The 27726-nt window shown below is 38.9% G+C and overlaps 1 protein-coding gene across 4 annotated transcripts; it reads right to left on the reverse strand.

The window, feature by feature from the left end:
- Positions 1 to 824: 824 nt before the first annotated feature.
- Positions 825 to 27431, reverse strand: mtm1 (myotubularin 1). Of its 4 annotated transcripts, none has more exons than XM_027134366.2 (15): positions 27312 to 27431; positions 22489 to 22580; positions 16304 to 16376; positions 14629 to 14723; positions 13180 to 13290; positions 12826 to 12927; positions 12551 to 12634; positions 10672 to 10821; positions 9946 to 10131; positions 7511 to 7696; positions 6046 to 6249; positions 5806 to 5898; positions 5002 to 5115; positions 3984 to 4160; positions 825 to 2803 (listed from the first exon to the last, which is right to left on the reverse strand). In XM_027134366.2, the coding sequence occupies exons 2-15, from the start codon at positions 22555 to 22557 to the stop codon at positions 2624 to 2626; spliced, it is 1824 nt and encodes a 607-aa protein (XP_026990167.1). In that variant the 5' UTR covers positions 22558 to 22580; positions 27312 to 27431; the 3' UTR covers positions 825 to 2623. The 4 variants fall into 4 exon arrangements, with proteins under 4 accessions (XP_026990167.1, XP_026990165.1, XP_047661912.1 ...); XM_027134364.2 differs by having other exon boundaries at positions 4981 to 5115; XM_047805956.1 differs by having other exon boundaries at positions 4981 to 5115; positions 22489 to 22583; positions 27312 to 27353.
- Positions 27432 to 27726: the final 295 nt, after the last annotated feature.

Consider the following 27726-nt stretch of genomic DNA (forward strand, 5'->3'; position numbering starts at 1 on the left):
CCCTCCCTGTGTGTCTCTGTCTCTTTCTGTCTCTCTTTCTCGGTCTCTCTCTCTCTCTCGCACTCTGTCTTTGTCTCCCTCATTGATGTGTTATTATCAGCTAGATTCATGACAAACTTTGATGTTGGGATTTGGTAGCTCAGTGGTTAAGGCTTTTGACTACTGATCAGAAGGTCATTGGTTCAAATCCATGATCCACCAAGTTGCCACTACAGGGCCCCTGAGCAAGGCCCTTAACCCTCAATTGATCAGGTGTATAAACTGAAATAAGACAATGTAAGTCACTCTGGATAAGAGTGTCTGCTAAATGCTGTAAATGTTGGCCTGTCGGAGCAAGTATTCCCAATATGCTGTGGTGCCAATACTTTTGGAGGCGAGCAGATATTTTTACAGAACCCCTGCTGTGGTCTTAGTCAAGTTACAAGTCAAACAGCCAAAGAAATATAAGGGCTGATTAGTAAATGTAACTGGTAATGGTAGGTTGTGGTTATGAAGGCTTAAAAGAGAAAATACATTTCAAAAGTGGACAGGTCATGTACCATGGACTCCTGTTGGTCTCTGTAACCCACTGTTTTAAATATTATTTCACTATACAGTATATATAAAACAAAATAAAATTAGCACTATATCTTGCTAAAATGGTGAGGTGAAATCTGGTGAAGTTTCCATGCTGGGATATGGATGTTGTTTGAGAATGAAAATCTTTTAAACACACCAAATGTACAAATGAAATTCACCGTAATTGTTACGTTAATAAAACAATAAAATCATCACTTATGGATTTAAATCTGTAAGAACTGAAAGTCATGTGCAGGACATCTTTAGACGTGTAAAAATCTTTAAATTAATTTAATCAGCATTATTTACAGAACAAGAGGCGGTCATCAAACAGTGGAGTATACATGAGAGAAAACAGAAACAGAAATGATGGATCCCAAAAAAAAAAAAAAAAAAAAGGCCAAATGTCAGATACTATCCCCATTAATATCCCCATTGCCACGAGAAAGAAAGAAACAACATACACTCCTTCACTCAGTTTTACACTCACAGCAAATGGATGGAGAATGAAACATCCCTATAGTTGAACACAATTCTGACATTTCTCTCACATCTCTAAAAATGGTATAAAGAAAATCTAAATGCCCAGCAAAGAAATATGAAGTCCACTAATTAGCAACAGCTCAATCAAAACAGGTTTTTCTTATTACTCTCCTTTTTATAAAACTGTCAAATTTTACACTGAATAAAATAATTATATTTTACAACAAAGTTTCAACAGTAAAATAGGCTTTTGTTGAGGTAATTACATCATTATGGTGCTTGTACAAAATAAAAAATAGATTCTCCCCCCAAAAAAACACAACTAACAGCAAAGTGTTTCGTGTTTTTTTTTCTTATTCTTCTTACAATATGGTTTAAACTTCATCTCCTCATTGAGGCCAAAGACTTCAATAGGTCAGCTCTTCTGAGGCAGCATTAGTTTTGGCACCCAGGTGCCCTGATGAGCTGCTCCTACACGTGTTCAGTCTTAATGCCAGGTTTTTGTGTCTGATAGTACTGACACTAGAACAGCTCAAGAGGGCAGCTTCTCCCAAATCACTAGCTTTAGTTTCAGCTCTAAAGGACCACGCAGCTTCTGTCCACAGGAAGTAACCTGAATGCGAGTTGAAGACTCAGTATACTTTATGCATCTTAAATCTTAACCCAAAGTCATTGATGCTGGACTGGAGAGTGACCCTGTAGATCAGAAATGGAAGGAAGAAGAAATTTCTCCTTCATTGCCACCGATGCCGCCTGCAGAAAAACAATCGTTTTGCTTATAAAATGTCTATGTGAGGTTGCAGAGCACCTCAGATAGAAAAGGCACAGAACTGGTCTTTGTAGCCCCAAAACCCGGGTTCTGTATTATAAGCGCATCCAAAGCATTTTAGGACATTTTCCTCCCAGTCTGCATGAGAATTTTGAGCAAACAATACCCTGGATGCTTGAAATGTTGAAATAGCACACGCACATGTCTTATCTAACTCAAGACGAATGCTATGCCCTCAAACACCTTTGAGTTTAAGTCACAAATTCGACCAAGTCTATGACACAGACAAATCACAATCTCTGGATGATACCGGACTGAGCGGAAATCAGACATGCAAACGTAAACAGCTCTTCCTGAACCTTAATCCATTTCCCAAAACTCTCTCTCCGTAATAAAGCTAGCTCATACTCATACCCTGTCGTTAAGCATCACCACACTTTTCCCAACTCTGCCTCACACACTTAAGGCCTTGTGACCATAACAGACAAACTGACAACTCCAGCATACATCACATTCTTAATTTTGATCCTTCATGAACTTAACTTCACCGTATTTACAATTCAGGAAGAGCTTTTACCAGCAACACACACACAAAACAAACAAACAAACAAAAAAAACACACCGCTGCGTCATTAAGGCTTCTTGCTCCCCCCTGACTGACTTTTGCGCTATGAAGGCCATGCTGTGACATAATTATTGCATAATCGCATATTTTTCTGTTACTGGTTATCACTGACATCACTACTAACAGCGTTATAATTATTACTATTGCTATGTACAAAACGTCCTGCGTGTTGAGGTGTGTCTGTGACATCAGAAGGGCGTCTGCAGGTGCGTGAGGTGCTGATTGGGAGAGGCAGCGTTCGGGGTGGAGCTGTTAGTCAAGTGGGTGGAGGAAGGAGTGGAATCAGACAGCTGCAGTTCCTCCAGTTTCTTCAGGTACTGATCACGGAGTGCTAGGAGCTCCTTGTAGCGCTGCTCAACCGGGCTTTGCTGCACACATACACAAACACCAAATCTTGAATCACAATTGGACCCCAATATTTTGGAACCTCTAAACAGTAGTAGTATACAGTATTACTATTTGCATTGGATTTACGCTAGTAATCTAGCTCTTCATCACTGACAGATATTTCAACTTTTCATAATTCTGAGCTAGAAAGATACAGAACTTGTGGAAATTATTATCAAGCATCTCAGTCACTGTCTAAATAAAATAGTAACCTTTTTGTGTCATGTTGCCCATATCCAATTTTCTACGTGGCAGATAATACTGAAAATATGAAGCTGAATTAAGGCTGTGTGAATGTCCACCATCTATAACCACATGCAACAGATTATGATGTTTTAAGGCAACAGCATTAGAAGTTTTCTACTTCCGTCTTATTCGTCCTGCTACACCATGTATCTCTGCTATAGTGGAAGTGTTTACATATAATGGCTGCAATACACCCTTCATCCACCAGAGGGCGAAACAGACAACAATAGTGCAGAAAAACACAATCCATCACATCACGGCTCCTTTCTGTTGCCAAAGAAGTTGTGCTGCAGCACAAGCTATTTCTAAAACTCAGCAATTTCAAAAATTTAATTACGGTTCAGCTTTCTATAAAAAATTACTTTATAATTCATAATACTTTAAATGGCCGAAAGAAAATACTTAAGAAATGAGTGAACATGATGGAAAGGAGTATTTGTGTTGCTTGTTTGAGGTTTATATTTATATTAGTGATTGTACAGTGAGCACGAGAACTTTGAGACATTGTGCATGTGAGTGTGTGTGCGTGCATGTCTGTTGTGGAGATAAGGCAGTGTGAGCGGCAGCTCTCTGTCGTGCCAGTCAGGACGTAATTAAACTAGGGAAAGAGGATTTTCTGCACCAGTGAAGCTGAGAGGTTGAAACACACACACACACACACACACACACACACACACACACACACACACACACACACACATTCAGTCTGTCTCTCTCTCTCTCTCCCCCTCACACACACACACCCAAAGGCAATAACAAAGACACAGAAATAAGGACAAGAATAAGCACACACACAAACACGAAGTCTGCACACTAAAAGCACCTTGTAGACTCAGAAAAACACATTAACATGCAAATGCACCTGAGCAGCCCTTCAGCTACCAAAGCTGAATTATCATCTTAATATCTTCTTACCTGGTGGCGTATGCGAGGGTTCCAGCGGATGTAGTAATTCACCCAGAGCTCTAGGTGGCGCATGCTGGCTACAGGGTAAAGCACACGGCTGGCTTCGCGTGTGTAAAAGGGGTTCACATAAGATGACATGTCACTGTTTATCACAGACCACAGGGACACCGTCTTTTGCCTGACTTTCTGTTGGGAAAAAAGTTAAACAAAAAGATCACATTTAATACAACCTCCACAGCTTTGTGTTAACATGATCAATGCAATAACATGTGCACTGTGATATAAGTCAAACCATAATCAGGTAAAATACAACTGAGGGCATTTATGAGCAATGAGAGAGAAATCCATCACTTAGACATGGAAAGCATTTCTGAGGAGCTGAGGTGTGCGAGTGTGAAGTGTGACTGCATTCGGTAACACAGTTGTTGTTGCACTTGGCTCTGTGGGCCACACAATCAATGTTTCATCTCCCTTAAGTGCACCCTGCTCCGATTTAGATGCACTGAAGCGCATCACATGCTCTACTTCACACAATGAGCAGCAGACAGAGAGAGACACAGAGAGAGAGAGAGAGAGAGAGAGAGAGAGAGAGAGAGAGAGAGAGACAGACAGACTGACACACACAGAGAGAGAGAGAGAGAGAGAGAGAGAGAGAGATAGATAGAGAGAGAGAGAGAGAGAGAGAGAGACAAAAACCGATATTTCTCATTTCAAACCAGGCTTGTGATGGACAGCCACTGCAATGATCTCTTTATTAGAGTGATAAATCTCTGGTCGATGACCATCATAAAATCTCTCTCACTAAATCCCCTACTAAATATTTATTACTATTTTGTGTAGATTCATGATATGTAATGCAAAATAAGTTCATTTTAGTTGCAAGTTTTAACGCAAGTAAAATGCAGTGTTAAGCAGGTAAATACTTAGGCATGACACTGAAACAAACAAACAAACAAACAAACAAAAAAACACCACCAGAACAAGAGAGAGGATTGATGAGACCCACATTACTGTTTGTGTTTCTTACAAGGTTTTCACGGACATTCTCGCAGTTGTAGAGGAACGTGCCAAAGCGACAGCTGTACAAGTGATCCAGGATCGTTATGAGAAAATGCTCGTTGAACTCAAAGGCTGTTGGGAACTGCAGGAAGAACAGAAGGGTCAAATGCATTTCATTAACACTAGGGGATATGTAGAAAGTCATGATAGTTGTGATTACATTTAAGATAAACATCATGATCAAATTACTTTCACAGCTAAACGGCAGTGCTGCAATAGAACAATACACACGTGTATTAAAACTAGGTGAAAAGAAGCATTTATTATTAAAATAGGATTGATTGTCCCACCAGCTACTTGTTACTGCAGTAATGGTGTTGCTCATTGTTTTACTGGCATAGCAGGTAAATGAGATTGTGGCATAATACATTAGAATATTGATATCAGTTCGAACAGATTCACTCTTATTAATTACACTACATTTCTCACGAGATACCCTACGAACCTGTTGTCATTTAGAGCTCTGAAATACTGATCATAAGATTCAATTCCTGATATTGTTGAGCTGCCAGTGTACTGCTTAAGCAAAACCCTTAACCTGTACTCCATCTGTTCAGCTCAATCATACTGTATGTCACGTGATAAAAATGGCTGTAAATTAGGAAATGTGAATGTAAAGCAGTACTGACTGTGCTGACAGACTATTAATAATGCTATAATAACTCAAATTAAGTAAATAATTGAATGATAAAGGTAACATTTCCTGATATAAGGTTTACGTGCTAGCTGATAAACTAATAACCTTTATTTCTGACATCACAATACCACTTACTTGTTTGGTCATCTGCCACACACAGTCTATGAACTGTAAGAATATAGGCGACCTGTCCTGATCCGCATGATTTTTGTCTCCGTGGCCGATTCTCTGAAAACACACACCTTAATCTTAAGTGATCTTGTGAAGCTACAGTAATAAAGTTTAATAATAAACTTTTCTAATAAACCTTGTGGTTATACAGAATGCACCACAAGCAACAGTACAGGTTAAAGTGTGTAGAGAACGTAGACGCACCGAGGCGAACTTGTGTCCGAAGCTGATCCATTCCTTCTCGATCAGCACCTGGAAGCCCCTGAATGAGCGGTAGTATGAGTCTAGCATCAGCATGGCCAGAGAGGTGAGCTGAGCCGTGCGGTCCCAGCCGTCACTGCAGTGCACCACCACCGAGCTGCCCGAACACACTTTATCTGCTACCTGAATCGCTCCTGACAGCACCAGCTACAGCAGGATGAGAACAGACCAGAGAAAATCAGGAAAATATTAACATTACAACTAACTACTAACTAACTGCATCCATTATCTCTCTGTAGCAGTAGCAGTTTGAATCTAATTTGCATATTGAATGTGATTGGTCCAATGTCACAAAGCTTCTTTTGTTACAACGTGAACAGTGATCGTACATAATGCAATTAAAAACGTTAGGAAACACTAAGACAATTCTTTTTAAAAATGGAAATGCTTGTTTTAGACTGCATTAAGAACAAATCTAACGGCTAATCCTCTATATAATACATTCTATATCTATTGCAATTTTGTTATTAAGCTTTAAGCATTATTTCTATAAATATGTAAAATAGTGTGATGGCAGCGAAGAAGGGCAATGAATAGTGAAATAATTTGATGCTATTTTTACCCACAGGTTACGTTGTTTGTTCGTTGTAAAATCTAAGTACCTTCGAATGTGAGTGGAGGGGAATTTGTATTGTAAAAATTTCATTCTGACTTTCAAGCCAGAGCATCGTAGATATTCAGACATCTCGAATCTGATCTGAATTTATTAGACTCATGTAGATGTCACTACAGCACACACAGGTAGCGATATATATACTTGTATATTCAAGTCCACTGTTTGAGGAAATCACACCTAGCTAGTAAAGGTTTAAACATCTAAAGGCAACAGTCTGTGATTACTGCTACGCTGGTTTAACTGGCTCCTTAACCAGCATAATGTTTGCAGGAAAACAACCTAGGCAAGTTTCTGGTGAAATACATTCATGGCTTTGTGTCCCCGAGTGCAGTTTGTTATAAGAAGAAAAAAACATCCTTCTCTACGGCTTTTCACATTGCCCCTATTGCCCTTCCAAACTCTAAGAAGTGGGGTTAATACCGCTTTTTATCTGAGCAGCAAAAAATTCGGCTTCCTGCCTGTAAACACCAGAGATATGGGAATAAGTGAGTAATTAACCCAGGATTTATGAATGTTTAGTGTGAAATGTCAGTTTATGACTAACCATGATTAAGTCTTAACCCCGGGTTATGTATGAGCAGTGTGAAATGTGAAATGAGATAAAACGAGATAAACCAGGATTCTGTTTGTGTGAAAATCCTTTCTGAAACGTCTCTGAAAAGACCTACTTTTGCTCTTTTTTTGGTCATTTGCCAGAATTCAGCCCTTCACATTTACAATGCGGTTTATGCCACATGATTATTCAAAACTTTCCAACAGTGGCAATAAACTTAAAGCTTATCCATGTTTTACCTTTATGTGCTCCAGCCAGTGAGTGGACTCCAGGCTGGACAGCCAGTGGGACTCCTCTACATTGGGGTAAACAATGTCCTTGAGCTTCTTTAGTGACTCTCTCATCACGTGAATGTTGTGGATGTCGAGGAAGACCAGTTCTGCATTCTGATAGGCATCTTCACCCTCATAACCTCCTCCTGTGGCCTAGGAGGTAACAAGTTAAAGGTCAAAACAAGAAGTGGACATTGCATATTTGAGAGGTGACACCATGCTTACCACCATCAACAAGACTCTGCACAGCTGAGTGAGCAACACGAGTGAATCAGCGCAGATTTTTTACAAAATGCTGTCCGCAGATTAAATACATCAGTGCAATATTAGTGCTCTACTTGTTTCAATTCAGGCAGTTTGTGCCACACGCACACACACACACACACGCACACACACACACACACACAGTTCCGTCTTCTGTTTGCTAAACTCTACCTCATTTGTTATGTCAGTCGGCATGATGAGTAACGGATCGAGCGGACAAAACCAACACGCCTACAAACAGGATCAGAACAGAACAGAACACAGGCAGTCCATGTCTAATCAGCAATCCTGCAAATGCCCCATACACTCACAGGTCAAAGATGGAGATATATTCCAGTGAACAAGAAACAGTGCTGCAATGATCCCGAACTTGAACAAACAAATATAAAATGAATCTTTTAATACAAAAGATGTTCTGTTATAGTATTTGACTTCCACATGAGTAACGCATTTAAACCTGCACAATATCATCACTTAAAAAAAATGTGTCCTAAATATGCTGACCCACATAAACCTGAGAAACTAGTGCATGCTTTCATAACCTCCACATGACCAAGCTAATTATAGAAGTAAACAAAAATTCTCCTCAAAATGTAAGTCAGAATATAATGAAATATAATATCTGTCTGCAAATAAACAAGGACTAAGGTGAAATGTTTGTCCTCTTATCTTTGCACCTATACTTTGCAAAGCTGGGTACATTTGCTGTGGTCTGATTTTTAATATTATTTTGGGCACCTCACCACTCCTGAGTCACTTATGGTGCATGTGTGTAGTGGAAACTTTACTTCCTGAACAAGTGCAGACCCATTCACAGGAATCGTAGCACAGTTCCAGTGCAGTTGAACTCACACCACATCCTGCAAGGCCCACAGGCCTCAGGTTCAGTAACATGGTGCACTTGAGCGCTATCATGTGACCAGTTTGTTCGTGCAAACTGTGCTTTGTTTACTAAACTAAGGTATGAATGCCTCCGAAGACACACCGGCAACGTGTAAGCGCTATACACTTGCTGGGAGTGCCCCCCTTGGCTGCTAGGTTAACCCAGTTAACGGTCTTCTCTGGTATGGGCTATATGCTAATGTTAAAGCTTTGCAGCTGGAAAAACATGCTGTCATAATCTGTAGACTAATGAGCTTACCTATAAACACACACCCACTTCCAACTACTGCAGAACTTAGAATTTAGCACATTACATCTTTAGTAAGGCTTCCTTTAATGACAGCATGCAATTCAAAAATAAATCTGCTCTCCTATTTTACTGCATAAAAGTAACATATTGGAACTGTATGAAGTTTGATGAAAATGAGATTTTTTTTTTCCCTCCTCGGTTATCCCCCACTAAGTACTGCCATTAATCAACTGGCTAAAATCTGACTAATAACTTATGAAAGAGAAAATCTAATATACAAAACACAGCTGTAAGAGTCATTACACTGTGGTGATCTGCCATGCTTTTCAGTTACTTACATTTATGAGGCATTAAATTAAAATACTCAGCATCATCTGGTAAGTTCTAGTAGGAAAAAAAAAACATTTTTTTTCTGCATTGAATAAAAACAGAGAGCAATAGGTTTTGCGAGGTGGTACAGAGATGCTGAATTGCTTTGAGATCCAGCAATTTGTAGGAGAAAAAAAAACCTAGTTAGTGACATTTTTAGGCAGTGGTCACTTTGCAGGAACCACAGAGCACAGAATGATCAGCTCCAAAGCTCTACGTGGTGTTGTTACTTTGTGTAACTGTGATGAATATTTATTCTCCTGTTAGTTTTCTGATGATGGATTTATTAAAGGCCTGCTGTTACTCCTGATGTTCTCGTGCAGCTCAGACAGTGGAAAATGTTTTCTTACACAGACTTAAGGGACTTTCCTTAATTCTGTGGCTACTTGGTTAGCTTCACATCATCTTAATTATTAGCAGTTGTCAGTGAATTAGAGCTGATTAAACACTGTAGGTTGTTACTACTTATCATTATCAGAAACCTAAGCTGTGAAAGCAAAGATTTTTCTGCAAGCCAAAGTGAAGCCGAAATTACTGTTTGAACTATTACAAAAGTACATATATATATATATATCACAGAAAATATAAAAGGTGTCGAGTTCTACAATCATGCACAGTTTGTCAATAACCCGCTCACCTTATTGGCCACAGCATTAACATTCGGCCTGGCATCATAGATGGTGAGTTTGGGCGTGTTGTTGGTCTCCCGGATGATGTCGAGGTAGCGTTCGTCGTCTTTATTGCGCTTGCCGCTCATTCCTACCAGGGGCTGACTACAGCGCATTATCACCGCCTGCTTCTCCCTGTGGATCCATGACAGCACCTGTACACACAGGTAAAGCTCACTCACACTGCATCAAGTCAAGTAGCTTTTTGTCGTCATTTCAACCATATATAGCTGACGCAGTACATAGTGATATGAAACAACGTTTCTTTAGAACCCTGGTGCTACATAAAACAACACAGAGCTAAGGACTTAAAGTAGGTTGTCATAGCCACATTAAGTGCATCGTGTGCAAACTAGTGCAAACAGTGCGAGAGAAAAGACAGACAATACGAAACACTACAGGGACAAATACACAAAATAGCGCCGGCCAGCGTACATACAGTACTCTATATCGTGTACATTGTGGAACAATAGAGTAATCTGAACAAAGACAGTTCTAGTAAACAGATATACACTTGTGTAATAACAGCAGTTGGATAAGGTATTGAAATGTGGTGTGCAAAACAGCAAGGGAGTGTATGAGACAGAACCTGCATGTAAACAGTTTAATATGGGTGCTACTGTACATATGGATGTATATTGTATGTCTGGTCTGGTTGATGGTCTATGCAATAAGGACTTGAGGTCTAAGCTCACCGGTATACGACAACGGGAGCGGAACGTGGCCACTCGCCGCAGATCCTCTTCCGTGGTTTGGAACGGGACAACAAGGATAGTGGGATAAGTGTCGCACAGATCATAGTTAGAGTTGATAAAAGAAATCCTCCACCTATCGTTAGGTAGACCCTAGGAAAAGCAGAGGAGATCATTTGAGTGTGTTTAGTGCATGTGTATACAGTTCTCATTGTAGCCAAATATGCAATCTGTGAACTTTATCAATGAATGCTGAAATATATCGCACAAATATTTCACACTGAAATCTCACACAAAGTGTAAGGACCTCTATAGTGCTCACTGTAAGTATATTTAATGAAAGTAAAATAAAATTTCCTAAATGAAATTTTTTTTTTCTGTAATAGTGAGTCAGTAAAATAATTTCATATATTCTGTAAACACACAGTTACACACATCTGAACAAACAGCACTGTTCGTATTCATTTACATTTCTTGCATTTATCAGACACCTTTTTCCAGAGTGACTTACATTTTTTTATTTCAATTTACACAACTGAGCAATTGAGGGTTAAGTCTCTTCTCAAGGGCCCAGCAGTGCCAGCTTGGTGGACCTGGGATTCAAACTCATAATTTTCCAAACAGTAGTCCAACACCTTAACCACTGAGCTACCACATCCCACTATTCAGTAGTGGAAGAGCGAAAAGAAGGAAAGAAAAAAAAATAAAGCACCATAGTTTGAGTCTAGTTTCTCACCAGGTTTCTTCCTCATGTCATCTCAGTAAATCTTTCCTTTCAGTTATCATCTCTGGTCATTAGGCATCAAAATCTCCATCCAGGTTTCTGATTTCTGAGACATCTATTGAGTCTATTGCTGAACGCACTATACAATTAAAATGACATTAAACCGTGAAAGTGACAGACCTTGCGCAGATGATACATGCAAAACTAGCCTAGGGGATTAATTAAGAATAGAAACAGACATTTTGGAGGCAGACGAAAAATTATCTGGCAAAAATCTGGAGTTTAAAAGTCAAAAAAAATGAATGAACATCTTTGCATCTCACAAAATAAGCATGAAATTGCCCTTTACATTCTGTGCTTGTCTGCAGTTAAAATGATGAATTGCACCACTTATGGAGATTAACACTTTTAGCAATATTCTTAAGTACATTTATATCTCGGTGCTACAATATTGCAAGTTGTGCACTGACACTTGCAACGTTTCTAGAATCAGTACTAGCTGCTGAAACGTGAATGAACAGAGATCTTGAAGCTGAATTTCTTAAACATGTTGGTAAAGTTGCAGGTTGAAGAGCAGCCATGCTTGTCCAACTCATCATATTTATAAAAGCAATAACTAATCCCATATCAGCATTCAGTCATGAAAAGCCTGATAATTTTGACCAAACTGCACTGGAATAAAAAAATAAATAAATTAAATAATAAATAAATAAATAAAAAGATTACACCTCGTTCAGCAGCTTTACTGTGACAAGTCTGATGGCCACTAAGAGCATTACAGACCAGCCACGATGTGTTGTCAAATCTGCAGGGAACGGCAAAAACTGCAATCAATTCAAACCAATTCATCAGCCCAAGTTCATAAATAAATAAATAAATAAATAAATAAATAAATAAATAAATAGAAAAGAGGATAAGAGAGGATTTGCTGAATAAATCACAAGACCTGCTCCTACCCCTGACCATGACTGTTTCTATCTCCTCATACTAGGATCCGAGTCTGGGGTAAAATCTGCACAATCTAGGTTAATACAAAAATGTGTCTAAGACCAGAGGTGAATTAAACGCTGTGCAGCAGAGACCGTGTCGTCAAAGCAAAAACAGTGTGCTGTTTCCCGATCGTTGAGAAAACGGATGGAGGTTTTCTCAGTTCCTCACCTGACGTCTGTATTCATCCAGGGCTTTGTAAACTTCCCAGCCGTTCTCGTCAAATTTCTCCTGGCTCAAATATGAAAAGAGTGGCTATGGTGTTTGGTGGGAAAGAGAGAGACACACACACACAAAAAAAATGGAATTACATTCTACTGAGTGGATTTTGGACACAGCCTTTAGAAGTTATGCAAGAATCCTGCATACTATAAACAACCACCACAATAATAAAAATAATAATATGTATTATGAATGTGAACGAACGGCGGTGTGCTTGAACTGACCAGTCCGTGAGAGAGAGGGAATGCGTATTTAAAGAGCTCCCCGAAAATGTCTCGACGACTGTGACCCTCTTGCTTCAGAGCAAACCTCAAGTTCCTCATGTCCTACAAACACACACATTCTAAGATGTAAGTTGCTGAACACGTTATCTTCTAGATTTTATTAACAGCAAAAAGTAAAGCCACTACACACAAATTCCACCTGGAGTACAAGGACTGAAAGAAACGAGCATTTCCAAATTAATAATTAAACACTTAAATGTCAGTGCAAGACTCTACACTTATACTGTTTTGATGATTTTGTTCAGCTAATATGTCTGATCAGTGAGATTACTGTTCTGAAGCAGAGTGTGCTACCTTGCAGGTGATGTCCAGCCCATAAGAATTCTCCCCTCGGCTGGAGGCTCCGCCCATCTTCTCTATCCTGCTTATGACACCAAGCGGGACATCCAGCGCAACCGTGACGTCCTGTGATACAGACAGCAACATTAATCAGTACAACTAGTGTTCTATCCAATCACCTAAACCAAGTGTCTGATCTACTACCCTGCCTGTTGGGGTATTTATTTGAGTGAGGATTACACAAAACCATGATGTAAAGGAAGGTGTGGTCGATATAGACATATTCTGTTTAATGTACTGTTTAATGTACTAAATATCAGGTAATTAAAAGCAAACCTGCACATGACCTTGTCCACTGTCCAAACTAGGTGGAAAGCAGTTGCATGTGAGCTGTTCTGAGATTTACATGATGATGCTCTGGGTTGCCAGATGCATGGATTATCCTCAAAACTGACAGAAATGCTGCTTTTTATTCATGGTCATTCATCTTCAGTACGTGTTTTATCTATCTCTAGTCAAGGATACGGTGAACCTGGAGTCTATTTGAAAAGCGGAAATGTATCCTATAGAACGATGTTTACTGTTTATTAATCTCCTTGTCTATTGTCGCTTCTTTGCCATTTGTACAAATCCAAAACAGAAAGAAATGTAATTACATGTTCATGGTTAAACGGCTGTTCTGCATAAGGCATATGTGCATTATTACACTATTATTAGTCTTATATTACTTCCTGTAGCATAAAACTCAGAAATCTTATCTTTATTATAGCAGAGTGTGCCACAAACCAGCAAATACGTTTTCAGCACAGTAGCTGATTCGGGCAACTGTACATATTTAAGCATTGCTACATACAGTGAGAAAGGAAATATCACTAAAAGTATTTCTCTAGAAAATCCAGCTCTTTTGTTCCACCTTTTTCTGGTTCGAACTCCGACAGATCGAGCTAACAGCTGAAACTTGCAGGTGTGTCTTGGCCTGTGCCAACCACAGACCGTGCCAACACACAAACGAAAGACTCCCTCATAAGATCTTCGTTCAGCCCTCCCTTTTTTTTTTCTACCCATGCCTATCCTTTTGTTTTCTGTTGCAGCACAAGGACAAACATGACGTGCTGTCTGGCTAAGAGAGCATTAACTAAAAGGACGAAGACAGAAACCTTCTTAAGACAGAGACACATGTAAAAAGAGAAAAAGGAAAAAAAAAAAAAAAACAGGACAGAAGAGAGCGACAGAGCTCTGAGAAAAACCTTGCAGTCGGAGCTGGCAGGTGATCAGAAAGACGGGAAGCTGTTGGATGTTACCCTGCTGAAGAGGTGGAGCGAGGTGAAGGGAGGCAATCTGACTCACAGTGTCTGAAACTGTCTGCTGAGCACATTTACCTCAAATAGGAAATCTGGAGTGTCTGAGAGCTGCTCTGAGAGAAGTGTGCCTATCTTTCAATAAAACTCTGTGACAGCTTCTCACCGCATCAGTGCTCTTGAAGTACAGTCTGTAATTGGTGATGAACACTTTCCCTTTGAGCGCTCCATTGAACGGGCACATGTAGATGAGGTCTTTGTCTGAGAGAAAACATAAAAGGCTCGTAAAAATGGAGTAGCACAGATATACACAGTCACGTTATATTTCAGCAAACGTTTTAGAGAATGCAGTCTTGCGTTTAAAGCTGCGTCTAATAATTCTACATTAAGTGTTTGAACGAATTCCTTCCATAATTTTACACACCTTGTTTAGTCGATGACCTTTTGACACACCAACTGACAACTTTATTTTTATCTAGAGACTTTTATGTGAAAATCTGAACATCAGCAGCTTCCACGTGATTGGCTGATTAGAGAATAACTGCATCTAGCTGGGATCCATCCAGTTTTAACTTTATATTTGAGGTCATTTGAGGTCCATTTCCTAGCTGCATGTAACAATACTGTAAGGTCACTTGGCTTGTGTTGGTAAATAAATAATTTTTAATCCATAACTGTATACTGTAAAATAATTTACTTATTCAGACACGTTACATTTTAAGACTTCAGATGTGCATCAGACTAAAAGTAGAACTTGGTATCTTAAACATATCTTTAACAAAATCAGATCACTAGATGTTGACAATTTTTTTAACACCCTGTATATTATTCCTTGATACTATTCAATAAACTTCAATTCGATACTATTCAAAAAAAAAAAAAAGTTTTTTTTTTGTTGTTTTTTTTTACATGCTGAATGTTACACATGTACACACAGGTAGTTTTTGCTTAGCTCAAGTTCCTGCTGAAAGATACACACAAAACCTACAAAAATCAAGCATTTATTTAATGAAATGGGATTCGATTTCCAAATCACATGGTGCAATGATATTAACCCTCTTAAACAAAATCATGCCCAATATTTAAAGTCAACATCGCAAAATATAGTAAGTAATGGGCTGAAATTCTTGTTATGAGTAGATATTTTACTTGTATAAGATCATTTATAAATGTATTAGTGCTGGAACTAACTGTATCCGACTGCATCCGTTTAGTGCACCAAATATCCGGATCGAGATTCAGATTTAAATCTGAAAATAAATATATTTTTTTTATTAAATATAAAGCCTACTCTACTTTTTAATCCAACTCACAGTTGGTTTTGTTTGTATCTGCCCGTAATATCTTTTAAGATGTTCTATTATAGAACTGACAAATTTAGTTGGTTTTATTTGGCAGAAGATAAATAAACTGGTAGCCCAATATAAAGCAGAGTAACACAGAGACATGTAGTTACTAAGGACCGCTGCATGCTCATGTCAATGAACAAGGGCTTTGTCTGTCTGAGCTTCATACCCGACTTTACAAACTGCCTGAAATTAAAAACCCTCTCATTTGTGGGACTTTTTGTTGCATCCGGCAAGCACTAAATAAACATTGTTCCCCTATTCAGATCTGTATTTGTAACTGTTTAGAGCATGTTATATAATTAGCATGAACAATGTATTCAAATATGGTTCCATCCCTAGCATTGCATAATGTACATTATCTCATGTAAGGTACATACCATCCTTAGATATAGTACCAAACATCTACATACACATAGTAAAATTTAAATAAAATTGCAAAAGCAATTAAGATGTTATGCTAACATATACAAACACAAACACACACACACTCACCTATAACTCTCTCCTCTCCTGGCAGTAAAACAACATCTGCGAGTGGCTCCATCTTCAGACTTTCCCTGGATTCCTGTCAACACACAGAGGAAAATCAGCCTGACATGGGTGTGTGTGTCTTTCTGTGTATATCTTACAGTGATGCTATAAGAGGTTCTCCACTACACAGTGACAGTGCATTGTAAAGCGGTGACCAGCCTGAGGCGTAACCTGTTCTGGAGCCGTGTTGGACTTGCTCATTGGGGATAAATACAAATACATTTAAGTATATCTAATATTAATCTTTAATTTTTGTATTCTATTAATCTTCATATTATTCTTTATATTAACCTTTTGTTTTATGTTTATGTTCTGTAAAGCTGCTTTGACACGATGTCCATTGTTAAAAGCGCTTTACAAATAAATTTGAATTTAAATTTGGTGGGAAGAAAAAAAAACACGGCTACAGTTCTCAGCAAACGAGAACGCAAGAGTCAAAGCAGGACAGTGAGAGTAGTGGAGGGCGAGAACAAAGCAGAACAGATCTTTTTCACTCCAGCATCCGTATGTGTGTGTGTGTGTGTGTGTACACATGTGGACACAGATCCAGATCGCCTTTCTCTTGGTCACTTTCCTGTTGGAAGTTCAAGCTCAGTGAAGAGGAAACACACACATACTCATGCACACACACACACATACACCGAAAAGCATTATCACATGAGAGCTCCAGGGTTCTGAGCTCTACTTTACAGAGATTACTAATAAACCAGGCAAACATACACAAACATGCAGTTCCTCTCTTCAGAACACAGAGGAACTGGATTATCAAACAACAGAAGAACGACTGTGAACAGAAGCTGATAGTGTTTTCACACCCAAATCCACACTCGTAATGACATCAGGATCACACCTTAGACTGGAATGGACTGGTATAATGATTACAGTGGAGTCCTCTGTTAAACTGGTTGCTGTAAAATGACCAGTTCTTAACTGTGCTGCTTCTTACATCTTACTTTTGTGACATGGAAATTTAAATGATTTTTTCTAAAAAGCAAAAGGAAAAGTCTGAGGGTTACGAGTTCAGATGGTCACAATGACACGGCCACCTGTGGACCCGGGTGTTAGGGATGGCTTATTCTCTCTCCTGTCAATCACAGCGACACATTTGTGAGCTCGTAGATGTCGAAGAGAGCAGATTTCCTCCCAGTGTGTTACGTTACACTATAAACATGGGCCGTATGAGAGATGTACAAAACAATTCAGTGATGTTACACACCTGGTGAAAACAGCAACAATTTTGAACCACAGAAGTGCAGAAACTGCTTTAATTGAACAGTTGATGTTTTTCTTAGGCTCTGTTCAGACTTTTGCATGGCGATGTATGATGAGTGTTCACAAGCACACGAATATGACTAAAATAGTTAAGTGTTAACACTTGGTATTTTCATGAGTCTTGGATGCGTCTCCACAAGAACGTTTGTGATCACATTTCATTAACGGCAACACTGCCAAATCTGCCAAGAGCAACCGGAATGTAATTCAAAACCAAACACCAACGTGCGAACCAAAAACCAAACCAAACACTCACAGTGTTTATCTTTAGCTGTTGGGCGGCATTTCTTTATTAAATCATCAGGCGCTCAACGTCGCCCTGTAAAATCTCTGTTGTCTCTCGGCTTGTGCGTCTTGGCTCATCTACTCGTATTTCGTTTCGACAATCAGAAACATGAAGAGGGTGATTTATTTTCATGCTTTCTGAACATTTATAGCTCTCAACAGCTTTACAGCGAGACATCCTTTAACTTCACCACCACACTTCTGAATAATTCAATATGAACACTTCAGAACCAGAAACCGGGCAGGAAAAATCACCACTGACTCTTCGCACCCTGGACACAAACTCTTTCAGCTCCTCCCTTCTGGCAGGCGCTACAGAACTTTGCTTACTAAAACTGCCAGACACAGGAACAGTTTCTTTCCCCAGGTCCCTTATCACCCTGATTAAAAACTCACCATAATTATATTCCCTGCTTCATATCTATAAGCACTGCATTATCAGGACTGTCAGTCATCACATCATCAGTATATGTTACACACACTACTGCTGCTGTATATTGTACAAAAAGCATAATATTGCACAATATTGTTATTTGCACTCCCCTACTTTATGTTCATATTCTATATTCATATTTAATACTCATTCTGTGTATATTGTATCTCATCGTCTGCATTGTCTTGTATAGTTTGTATAGTATAGTCTTATTTATGCCTGTACTTTTGAGAGTCACAAACAGCTGGAACCAAATTCCCCGTGTGTGTCAACACGGCCAATAAACCTGATTCTGATTCTGATCTGGGCTGTCAAAGAGAAAATCCACTCCAGCATTCGACCATCTACGCACAAATACAGCATTCTTAAAATCTTTCAATAACTATTTCATTTCATTAAGGTGATAAATGTGTCCTGTTTTCATGCATATATTGTCCTGAACAAAGAATAGCTTTGTGATTAAGAGAACAATTAGTGAAACAACAAGTCTTGATCCAGTAAATCAAGCAGAGCTCATGCTGAGAACGGTAACAACATGACAGGCGCAAACTTCAATATGCAAGTAATAATAAATGAGGTTTAATTAATGTGATGTTACATTCTATGTTTGTGGGTTCGCTGTTTTGTTTGTTCTTTCTCTCTCTCTCCCTCTCTCCTTGCTCCGCTATATACCTTTGCAGATCCCTACCATTGGACATCTGTCAGTCTTCATTATCCTGCGTGACATTACCCATCGATCCATCAATCAACCAGAATCAGAATCAGGATTGGAATCACAAACAGAAAAAGAAACAGAAAGAGAAAGACGACGTGTGCTAATTTGTTAGAGGGCTATTGCTGTTCAGTCGGTTTTAGTATGTGAGACTGTTCATGTATCCCGGACGAGCCCCCATTTGTTACGACCCCAAAAGACATTTAGGGGTATGGTTGGGATGTAACAATATGAAATGATTATAAAGTTAGATTTCTGGTGTGTATGTGGTAGAGCTTTCTTGCTGCAAGCTGTGAATCAGTGGTATAGCTGGACGTTTGAAATGGGTCAGTCATACCAGACGTCATACCAGAAAACCATGATGACTTTTTGATATCAGCAAATGTGAAAACATACTTGGCAATAAAGATCTTTCTGATTCTGATAATACAAATATAATGCTGTCATGTGCAACTCGCAAGACGTATCTGACCCTGTTCACACCTTTATCTGTGCCCTTGTATTCAGAGACTGAGGTTAATACCAAGTGGTAGCAAAACACATGAAAAAAATGATTTTCACATAAATTTCCCATGTAAAATAGCATTTGCCCAAAAAAGCTTGAAAAATTGAAAAGTGGAAAAAGACAAAAGAGAATAAGGGGGAAAGTGAGAAGAGAGAGAGAGAGACGAGAGAGAGCGAGAGAACGAGAACGAGAGGGAGAGAGAAGGAAAATGAGAGAGGGAGAACGAGAGAGAGAGAGAATTTAAACTTTTACTAGCCTTTATTTAAAAGTAATATCATACATATAATCAGGGTGACTACATAAGTAAATACCAAAAACTGCTTCAAAACATCAGACAAAGCATAACAATGAAGAGATTTTATTTGTGATAATTACTCTGATTCTGCTGTAAAGAAAGGTTCTTCCTCTTCTACTGAACATAGAGAGAGTAAGGGAGGGAGGTAAGGGGGAGAAGGAGAGTGAGTGGGGAGGAGTGTGGAAAAGAGAAAGCGAGAGAGAGAGAGAGAGAGAGACAGTCAGCCATGGGTGGCTGGATGGGTGCAATTATAATAGTGACAGAGGTGACACTGACACACACACACACACTATACATACATACACACACACACACACACACACCCTGGCACTACAGAGAACCGTCACTCTCACCTGCCAGGTGTTAGAAGCAGCACTAACATATGTATAGTCCAGCAGTGGTCCAGCTAAAAGTGTACCAGCATGCCAACTTCCTGTCTGCCCTCCACATTCAGCCAAGAAATCACCTCCTGCCAACAATGCCATTGTGTGTGTGTGTGTGTGTGTGTGTGTGTGTGTGTGTGTGTGTGTGTGTGTGTGTGTGTGTGTGTGTGTGTGTGTGCTCATGCTCAGCAAGCTCTATTCAATTGTAATACTGCTTGAGTCACATTCAAATGAAAAGTCTAATATAGTATAAACGTTCATCCTTTTCCGTGTAAAACGGATATGTCCTGTAAGTTGCACTTCTATACAAATTTGTACTGCTTTGTACAACACTAACATGCCTTCTTCAAGTAAAGCTTTGTTAATCTGCTGAAGAGGAGAATCAAGCATGTTAAATGAAGTAGAAAGATAATTAGGCCTGTTTAACTAAAAATCCCATTCGTTTTACTCTGTAGGATTAGGTGACATTTCCACTTAAGAGCTGGTATTTATTTAGTCAGTCAGTTGTTCATTTACATGGCTACTATATACAAATTATAATGCTATATTTGTTCAAACAAACAAACAAACAAACAAACAAATAAGTATATGTGAAGCTAGAACATCTTGAAACCCAATCTTTCCTTGACTATCTATTATCATATTTTTCATTGCAATGATACAGACCTGTATTACATTTTTGCACGTTTACTAATAAATTCATTATTAAAATCTTAAAGCACTAATTGTTTTAACCGTATTCAATGCTTGACATGGAATGGGAATGAGCAGAATCTCACTAAAAAGCATCAAAAATCTTCAAAGGAATAAACTTGTAAGATTTGTGCTTGTTATGCTCATTCGTAAATGATGTAGTATTATCACATCATATCAAGTCAATATAAAATCTTTGAAAAAAAAAATGCCATCGTGAGGCATGAGGCATTAAAATCACTTTCACCAGCAGACATCTTAAATCTTCATATTTTTTGTTTGTTTTTAGATTTCCCCTGATTAGATTTTCTTTCCGATTTTCTACCTGCCACCCACTAGAATTGTATAAAATTCCTGCTAACTACTGCATATCTTTGTATTGCTGCTCATGTTACTTCCCAAAGCAGCTGAACACACCGAGAAGAGTGTTGTCTACCTTCTTCCTCATACGTGAGCCAGAAGATGTACGTGATTGGTTAGTTTTTTGTGATTGTTGCAGCCAAAAATGAGCAAAAAATCTACTTGAACGGGCAAAAACGCAAGCACGGGATTCTTCTATAAAACTACTAGCAGTGAAGACATGTATGTAATTACAGTCTGTAATAGTCGTACTCATGTTTGACACAGGTGAAACAAAGAGTTCTTTGACTAAATGTGCGTTGTGATGACGCTACATGACGTGTCTTGGCCCAGATCTGCGGAATATTTGAGAAACTGTCAATTGCTCCAAATATGTCAGAGTTTGCTTGATTTGGAGTTCATTTCTGCGAGCGCAAAATTGCAGAATCCTGAAGGGACTAAGTGTCATTGTGACTGACAGCAGAGAGAGATGGTAATGCCATCCCTCAAACCCAGACATCACGGCAAATTATGCTCTCCAGTGCTCACAGCCAGGCCTGTGGCATAGTCAGGAATCAAACTAGTGCTTTCACAGGCTAAACTTTATCTGCTGACAGATATCATGAGAGGCAACTACTGTTTTTCTCACAATATTAATTCCCGCAACTCTACTGTAAGTGAGATGCACATGTACCAATGATTACTTCCGTTTTTACATCACAAGACAAGTTCGGATTACTCGTACAATAAACACTTACTGTTTTGCACAATACATTACAATACCTCATATAACTGCTGCTACTACATTAAGTGTTAATTACAGTATTTCTGCACATGCACTATAGAATATACAATATGGACACTTCATTAAGTGTAATGTATATGTACACCTGTCTGAATGAGTGGTACAGGGTAATGCATTTTGCTACTGTACAGTGCAACAGCGGATACTATACAGCACAGGATAACACTGAAAAGCATCTTTTATTAATGCGAGCAGAGAAAGTCAAGCCCACCTTCATCTATAACTGAGTAAAGCGAAAACCACGAGCATTGTTCACACTGCACATGACAACAAATGTAACCTGTATTTTTGAAATGTGCTTTGAAAAAGCCACGGGAATATAAAAGTGAATTTAAGCCCCAACAGAAAGAAGGTGTAGATATCTGTGCATTGTGACGGAGAGACACTGAGACATTGAGAAAACATAGTAACAGTATGCACTCACGTTTGGACTGGAGCTGTTCTCCAGAGAGCTGGAGCTGTAACCCGGTATAGGAGCTGGAGCTGAGGCCATTGCTGGGACTTCTGCTTCCACCACTAGTGCGAAATAAAAAACAAAGAACCTCAGAGCTACAAATCAAATAAGCTAAAATCCAACCCAATACAAGACATGACACATGTTTGATAAATAGGCCAAAATGTAAGCAGAGCAAAGCGTTATTGAGCCAATTTTTTGTTTTGATGCCACACACATTTGAGGTCTTCAACACAGCCAAATATAGCCAAGCATGAGACAAGGGCGGAAATGGGTGGGTTTGGGACTATGTAGAACATCATATCTGATATCCATGAGTCATAGTTCTAGGTGTTACAGTAAAACTTTTTCACTCTATGCTGCCCTAAGTCAAAAAAATATCACAGAAATACTCAGCCATTTAAAACACACCAGACACATCCTACGTGAGGATCATGAGTTCGAATGGTAACGACGTCACAACCATCTGTTACCTGGAGCCAAGTGAACAAAACTGGACATGAGGGAAAGTTTACTCCCTGTCCCATGTTAATCACAGTGCTACTAGTTTAATGTTATACAATGATTAATAATATAGAAAAGTTCAAGATTAATATTAGACTTGTATTTAACTGTGTTTATATTTATCTCCAATGAGCAAGCCTAAGGTGACCGAGGTGACTGAGCTGGCTGCACATGACTCCGTGAAGCCTGTGCTAACCTTCACACTCCCTGTGCGGTGGTTTAGGCACGATATGGGACAGTTGGCTGGTAGAGTGGCAGGAACTGGCAGGTGACCAATTAGGGAAGGAAATTGATCAGGTAAAAAAAAAAACTGTAACAGACAGAAATAAGTAAAAGATTTAGCAGTGAGGTAGCTGCTTGATCATATACATTGACAAATACAGAAAATGAAAACTCTAGTTCCAGAGATGTCAGAAGAGTTTAGAGCACCAACAGCCCTTATTCCACACCTCAGTTTCTTGCCAGAGTTTCAGGTGCTTTGGGGGAGAAAGGAATCACAAACCAGTGCTTACTTCAGCTCTTGATGACTGCAATTTGATGTTACTGCTCAATATCACATAGCTGCTGGTCTGTCTTAGACATATCCATGTTAGACAGCTGAACATGACGTAGAAAGTTTTTTCTTTCAGGCAGCAATAATGAAAAGATTCTGTGTTTGCAGAAACTATGACATTTTTCAGTTTAAAAAAAAAAAAAAGTCCCCATTGTGATTCACAGTTCAAACCTAATGAGTGTGAAGTGACAGAAGGGTCCAGAGGTGTGAATTAGTATGAAAGCGTTGCAGAGAACACATGATGGGAGTACTCCAGTTTAATATGTCGTTACCATCTTCTCTGTAAAGAAAGTGCTCCTTGTCCTTTAGGTGTAGGCAGAGTCCTGACCTGTGGGATTTTCCCTTGTGTTCAGGACTTACAATGTGTACACTGTGTACAGTTTTGCTGCAAGTCCCTCCATTTACTTGTAGGGTCTGCTCTTCCAGAAAGTTTCTGTCTAAGTGTGCCGCAGGGTTCAAATTGTGTTCACTTGAAATCCTTCACATACTCTGTGTAAAAATTAATTCAATAAATAAAACGGATTTATAAAATGTATTTATTTTTAGATGTATTTAATTAAATAAATATGAGATGTAGTAAGGAGTAGCATGACCACACCAAACTGCATTATTTACCTACACACAGTATGTCCCAAAGTAATGGATTCCTCTTACACCACAAACATTTGCCAACAATTACAACTTGAATGTTTTTAATGAACGACCCATCACACATTTTATCAACCATTTATACTAGAAATGTCCACAAGACAAGGTAGTTCGTGTTATCAGGTTTTCTTCAACAGGCATTCCTTCACCAGTGTCTCTTATCTCTCAGCGGAAGTTATTTAGACCTACAAATGCAGCTTATCGGGTTACCAAGTAACCAGAAATTGCATAGCTTACTGTCCTGAACACATTCTTGTGGTGGAAAACCGTTACGCAAAATGCTGACACTGGAGACTCCTTCTGTACACGTAAAATAATCCTCTCTTTACGGAACCCTTCAGCAAATCTACTGCTAATCAGTTTATTATTAGTTCTTCTGTGAAGGGGCATAGTGGCTTAGCACATTTGTCTCACACCTCCAAGGTTAGGTGATTTCAGCCTCATCCCTGTGTACAAAGAGCTTACATGTTCTCCTGTCCTTTGAAGGTTTTCTCCCCAGATCCTAAGATGTGTTGGAGGCTGACTGGAATCTCTAAATTGCCTTTCATGTGTAAGCATGTATGCTTGTGTGATTAGTTGACACACTGTATAGTAAAAAAAATACCAAATTTTGTTTATTTTATACTCTGAAAAATAGGTTCATCACCCAAATGGTTTTCCGCTTCACAAAAAGGTTGAAAACTCTCAGAAATTACTCTACCAACTGTATTGTTGCCCACTTTTTTTCCCCTAAAGGTGGCATATTTCACAAAATCACACTGAAATGTGCTTATCGGTCAAATAAAGAGCTGCTGCTGGCTGAACGCTTGAGCAGGATATAACGCTTCAAGCAGCTTGCATTATATCCTGTCCCAAATGCAAAAAAAAAAAGGTCTGGATTAAAGAAAGTGTCTACCAAACATATAAAAGTAAAACACATTCAGTAGTGAAATTTGAACAGGACACCAAATCCTGAGTGTAGCAAAGAAAACAACTCGCAGCTTTCTTACCATAGAAGTAAACAGTCTTCACCAACGCCTAAAAGCCTGAAGTCACCCCTAATGCTGAATTTAGCTTACAGTGTCTGTAATTAAGAGCAAATGCAAAACAACTCGACACCAACCAAAACAGCCATCTGCTCTGTGCTCGCGTGCTTCGCTGCATTAACGTAACTACATGACTACTGTCATTGTCTTTATATATACACTATAGATCACACAGCCTATTCTGATTCTGAGATGGTAACTTAGAGTGAGGACACTGATAGTGTCTGGCAATAGTTATTTATATAGATGACATCGTTGGAGAAGCTATTGCATCATATGATCTAAAAGCTGCTCACAGGAACTAAAAAGAGGATGGATGTTGTTATAAAGGCTTATGGGTAGACATAGACGTGAACAAATAATAATTTGCCATAATAATAATAATAATAATAATAATAACAAAGCAAATGTATTCATCAAGGCAAGGAACATGTTTAATGATTCCCAGGAAGTGGGTGATGCTTTATCAGGAGAGGAGAAGCACACCAACTTGTGTAGCACCTCATGACTGATCTTACAACCAAAGATCATCTACAAACTGTGGTTCTCTCTCCTTTCACCGCAAAAAAAAAGGTAATTCTACCTGGCTAGAGTCTACTTTTTTCTTGTTGCTTTGCTTAACCATGAGGTGGCTGTTTGCTGTGTAACAGGAGAGTTATTACCACAGCTTAGAGTTTAATCAGCATGACTGCACGTTGACCCCATGTGTAGTATGGAGCAGATCCAGCAGCTTGGTACATTTAAACATATACGCCATGTGGAAATATTGAAAAATTCACTATGATGTTGGGTTTATATTCTTTGGGTGCATCCCAGTTAGCTTTCTAGTTCATTAGTCAGGGCAATCAGCAGGGTCTATTTTTGATCTCAATAGCAAAATCTTTGGAAGGTTTGCTTTTAAAAAAGGAACCAATGTAAGTAGCTTGTTATAGCGGTTGTAACTCAGATTATTGCTTACGTTAAAAAAGGCCCTAGATCAAAATGTTGCAAGTAAACAATACAGACAGAACAATCAGAGATTTTTATACTGAACATAAGAAATAGGATGTCAGAGGATTATGGGTCATTTCATTATGGGTCACTGATGGATGAAGTAATTTGTTATTTTGTCCTAATTGAAAGTTTAACTATGCAATGAACTGTGGCTTGGAAAAGAAAGCTGGCTGCCATTAACACAGTAAAGTGTAAAACTCTTTAAACAGGAAAACAGGATTAGACCTAAACTTTCTGTTCCGGATAAAACAAGTCATAAAACAGCACGACAAAGTAAAGTTAGCTGTGGGAGTCTATAATAAGAAAAAATCCTCCAAAAGTGAAACTTTGCCTTGTTCGTTCTGACTAATTCACACACACACTCTCTCTCTCTCTCACACACACACACACACACACACACACACACACACACACACACACACACACACACACACACAGACACAAACAAAACACACAGACACAAACACACACACCTTAACTATGGAAAATCGGACTATATTGGACCCCTATTTTTAGGGTCAAAATAAAACCCTAAAACTCTATTTAACACGAAATACTCAGAAAGCCGAGTATAACAACATGACAACAAAGTGTGCACACGTGTAAAAACGGAACTTTTACAACTTCTCACTGTTCCGTCAACACAGTTTGCGAACATTCCGAGTTAATACATGGAACACTATTTAGCTTGAAAGAAGCACAGTGTTGTTTTCCTATCCACATTCCGACAAACCAAACCTTCTGAGCTTCTATTGGCTTGTCATGTCCCGCCCCCTGCGCTGTGATTTGTTGTTATTTCACTGACCAATCAATGGGACGCATCTAAGCACAAAGTGTTAGTCAAGCTCTAACAAGTAAGCGGGACTTGTCAGAATACGGGTTGAGAAAAAAACCCGTAGGTTTAGTGTTGTTACCAGGAAATAGCTCGGGCCTATCCGAAAGACTGCTCTCAAGTGAACAGTTTAATCAGGCTCTTAAAATCAGCAGACCAAGATTGTGAAATAAAAGCAAGTATAAAGTACAGATCGTGAGCCGGACGCTAGTTCTCGCTTGCTAACCCATGTACTCACCCGATAAGTGTAATTGTCCGTTGCTGAAATGGCCAGTCTGTTTAGCACCGCCGCAGGAAGCGCTCTGCCCGAGTCACGTGACCGCGCTCAGCACCCTGATTGGCTGCTTGTCAAGACGGCCACTCCGACAATTTAAAGGAGATGGATTTTTGACCGGAATATAAATATCAGTATGGAGTAAAATAATAATAGTAATAACTTGTGACTGATGTTTACATGTAAAAATAAACCCAGCTCGGAAGTGGATCCAGATGTTATATACTAATGCATGCAACTATATTTACAGCCATATATATATTATTATATATATATATATTATAATATATATATTATATATATATATTATATTATATATATATTATTATATATATATTATATATAATAATATATTATTATAATGTGTTATTATACAGTA

The sequence above is a fragment of the Tachysurus fulvidraco genome, chromosome 1, assembly GCF_022655615.1.
Source record: "Tachysurus fulvidraco isolate hzauxx_2018 chromosome 1, HZAU_PFXX_2.0, whole genome shotgun sequence".
Classification (NCBI taxonomy): domain Eukaryota; kingdom Metazoa; phylum Chordata; class Actinopteri; order Siluriformes; family Bagridae; genus Tachysurus; species Tachysurus fulvidraco.

Coding starts and splice junctions, on each gene's coding strand:
- mtm1 (XM_027134364.2), bottom strand. CDS start 22,557: ATGGCCTCAGCTCCAGCTCCTATACCGGGTTACAGCTCCAGCTCTCTG. Junction 12,635..12,825: donor TCCCTCTCTCTCACGGACTG/GTCAGTTCAAGC, acceptor CAAACACCATAG/CCACTCTTTTCATATTTGAG. Junction 4,161..4,980: donor TAAGAAACACAAACAGTAAT/GTGGGTCTCATC, acceptor TTTTCCCAACAG/AAAGTCAGGCAAAAGACGGT.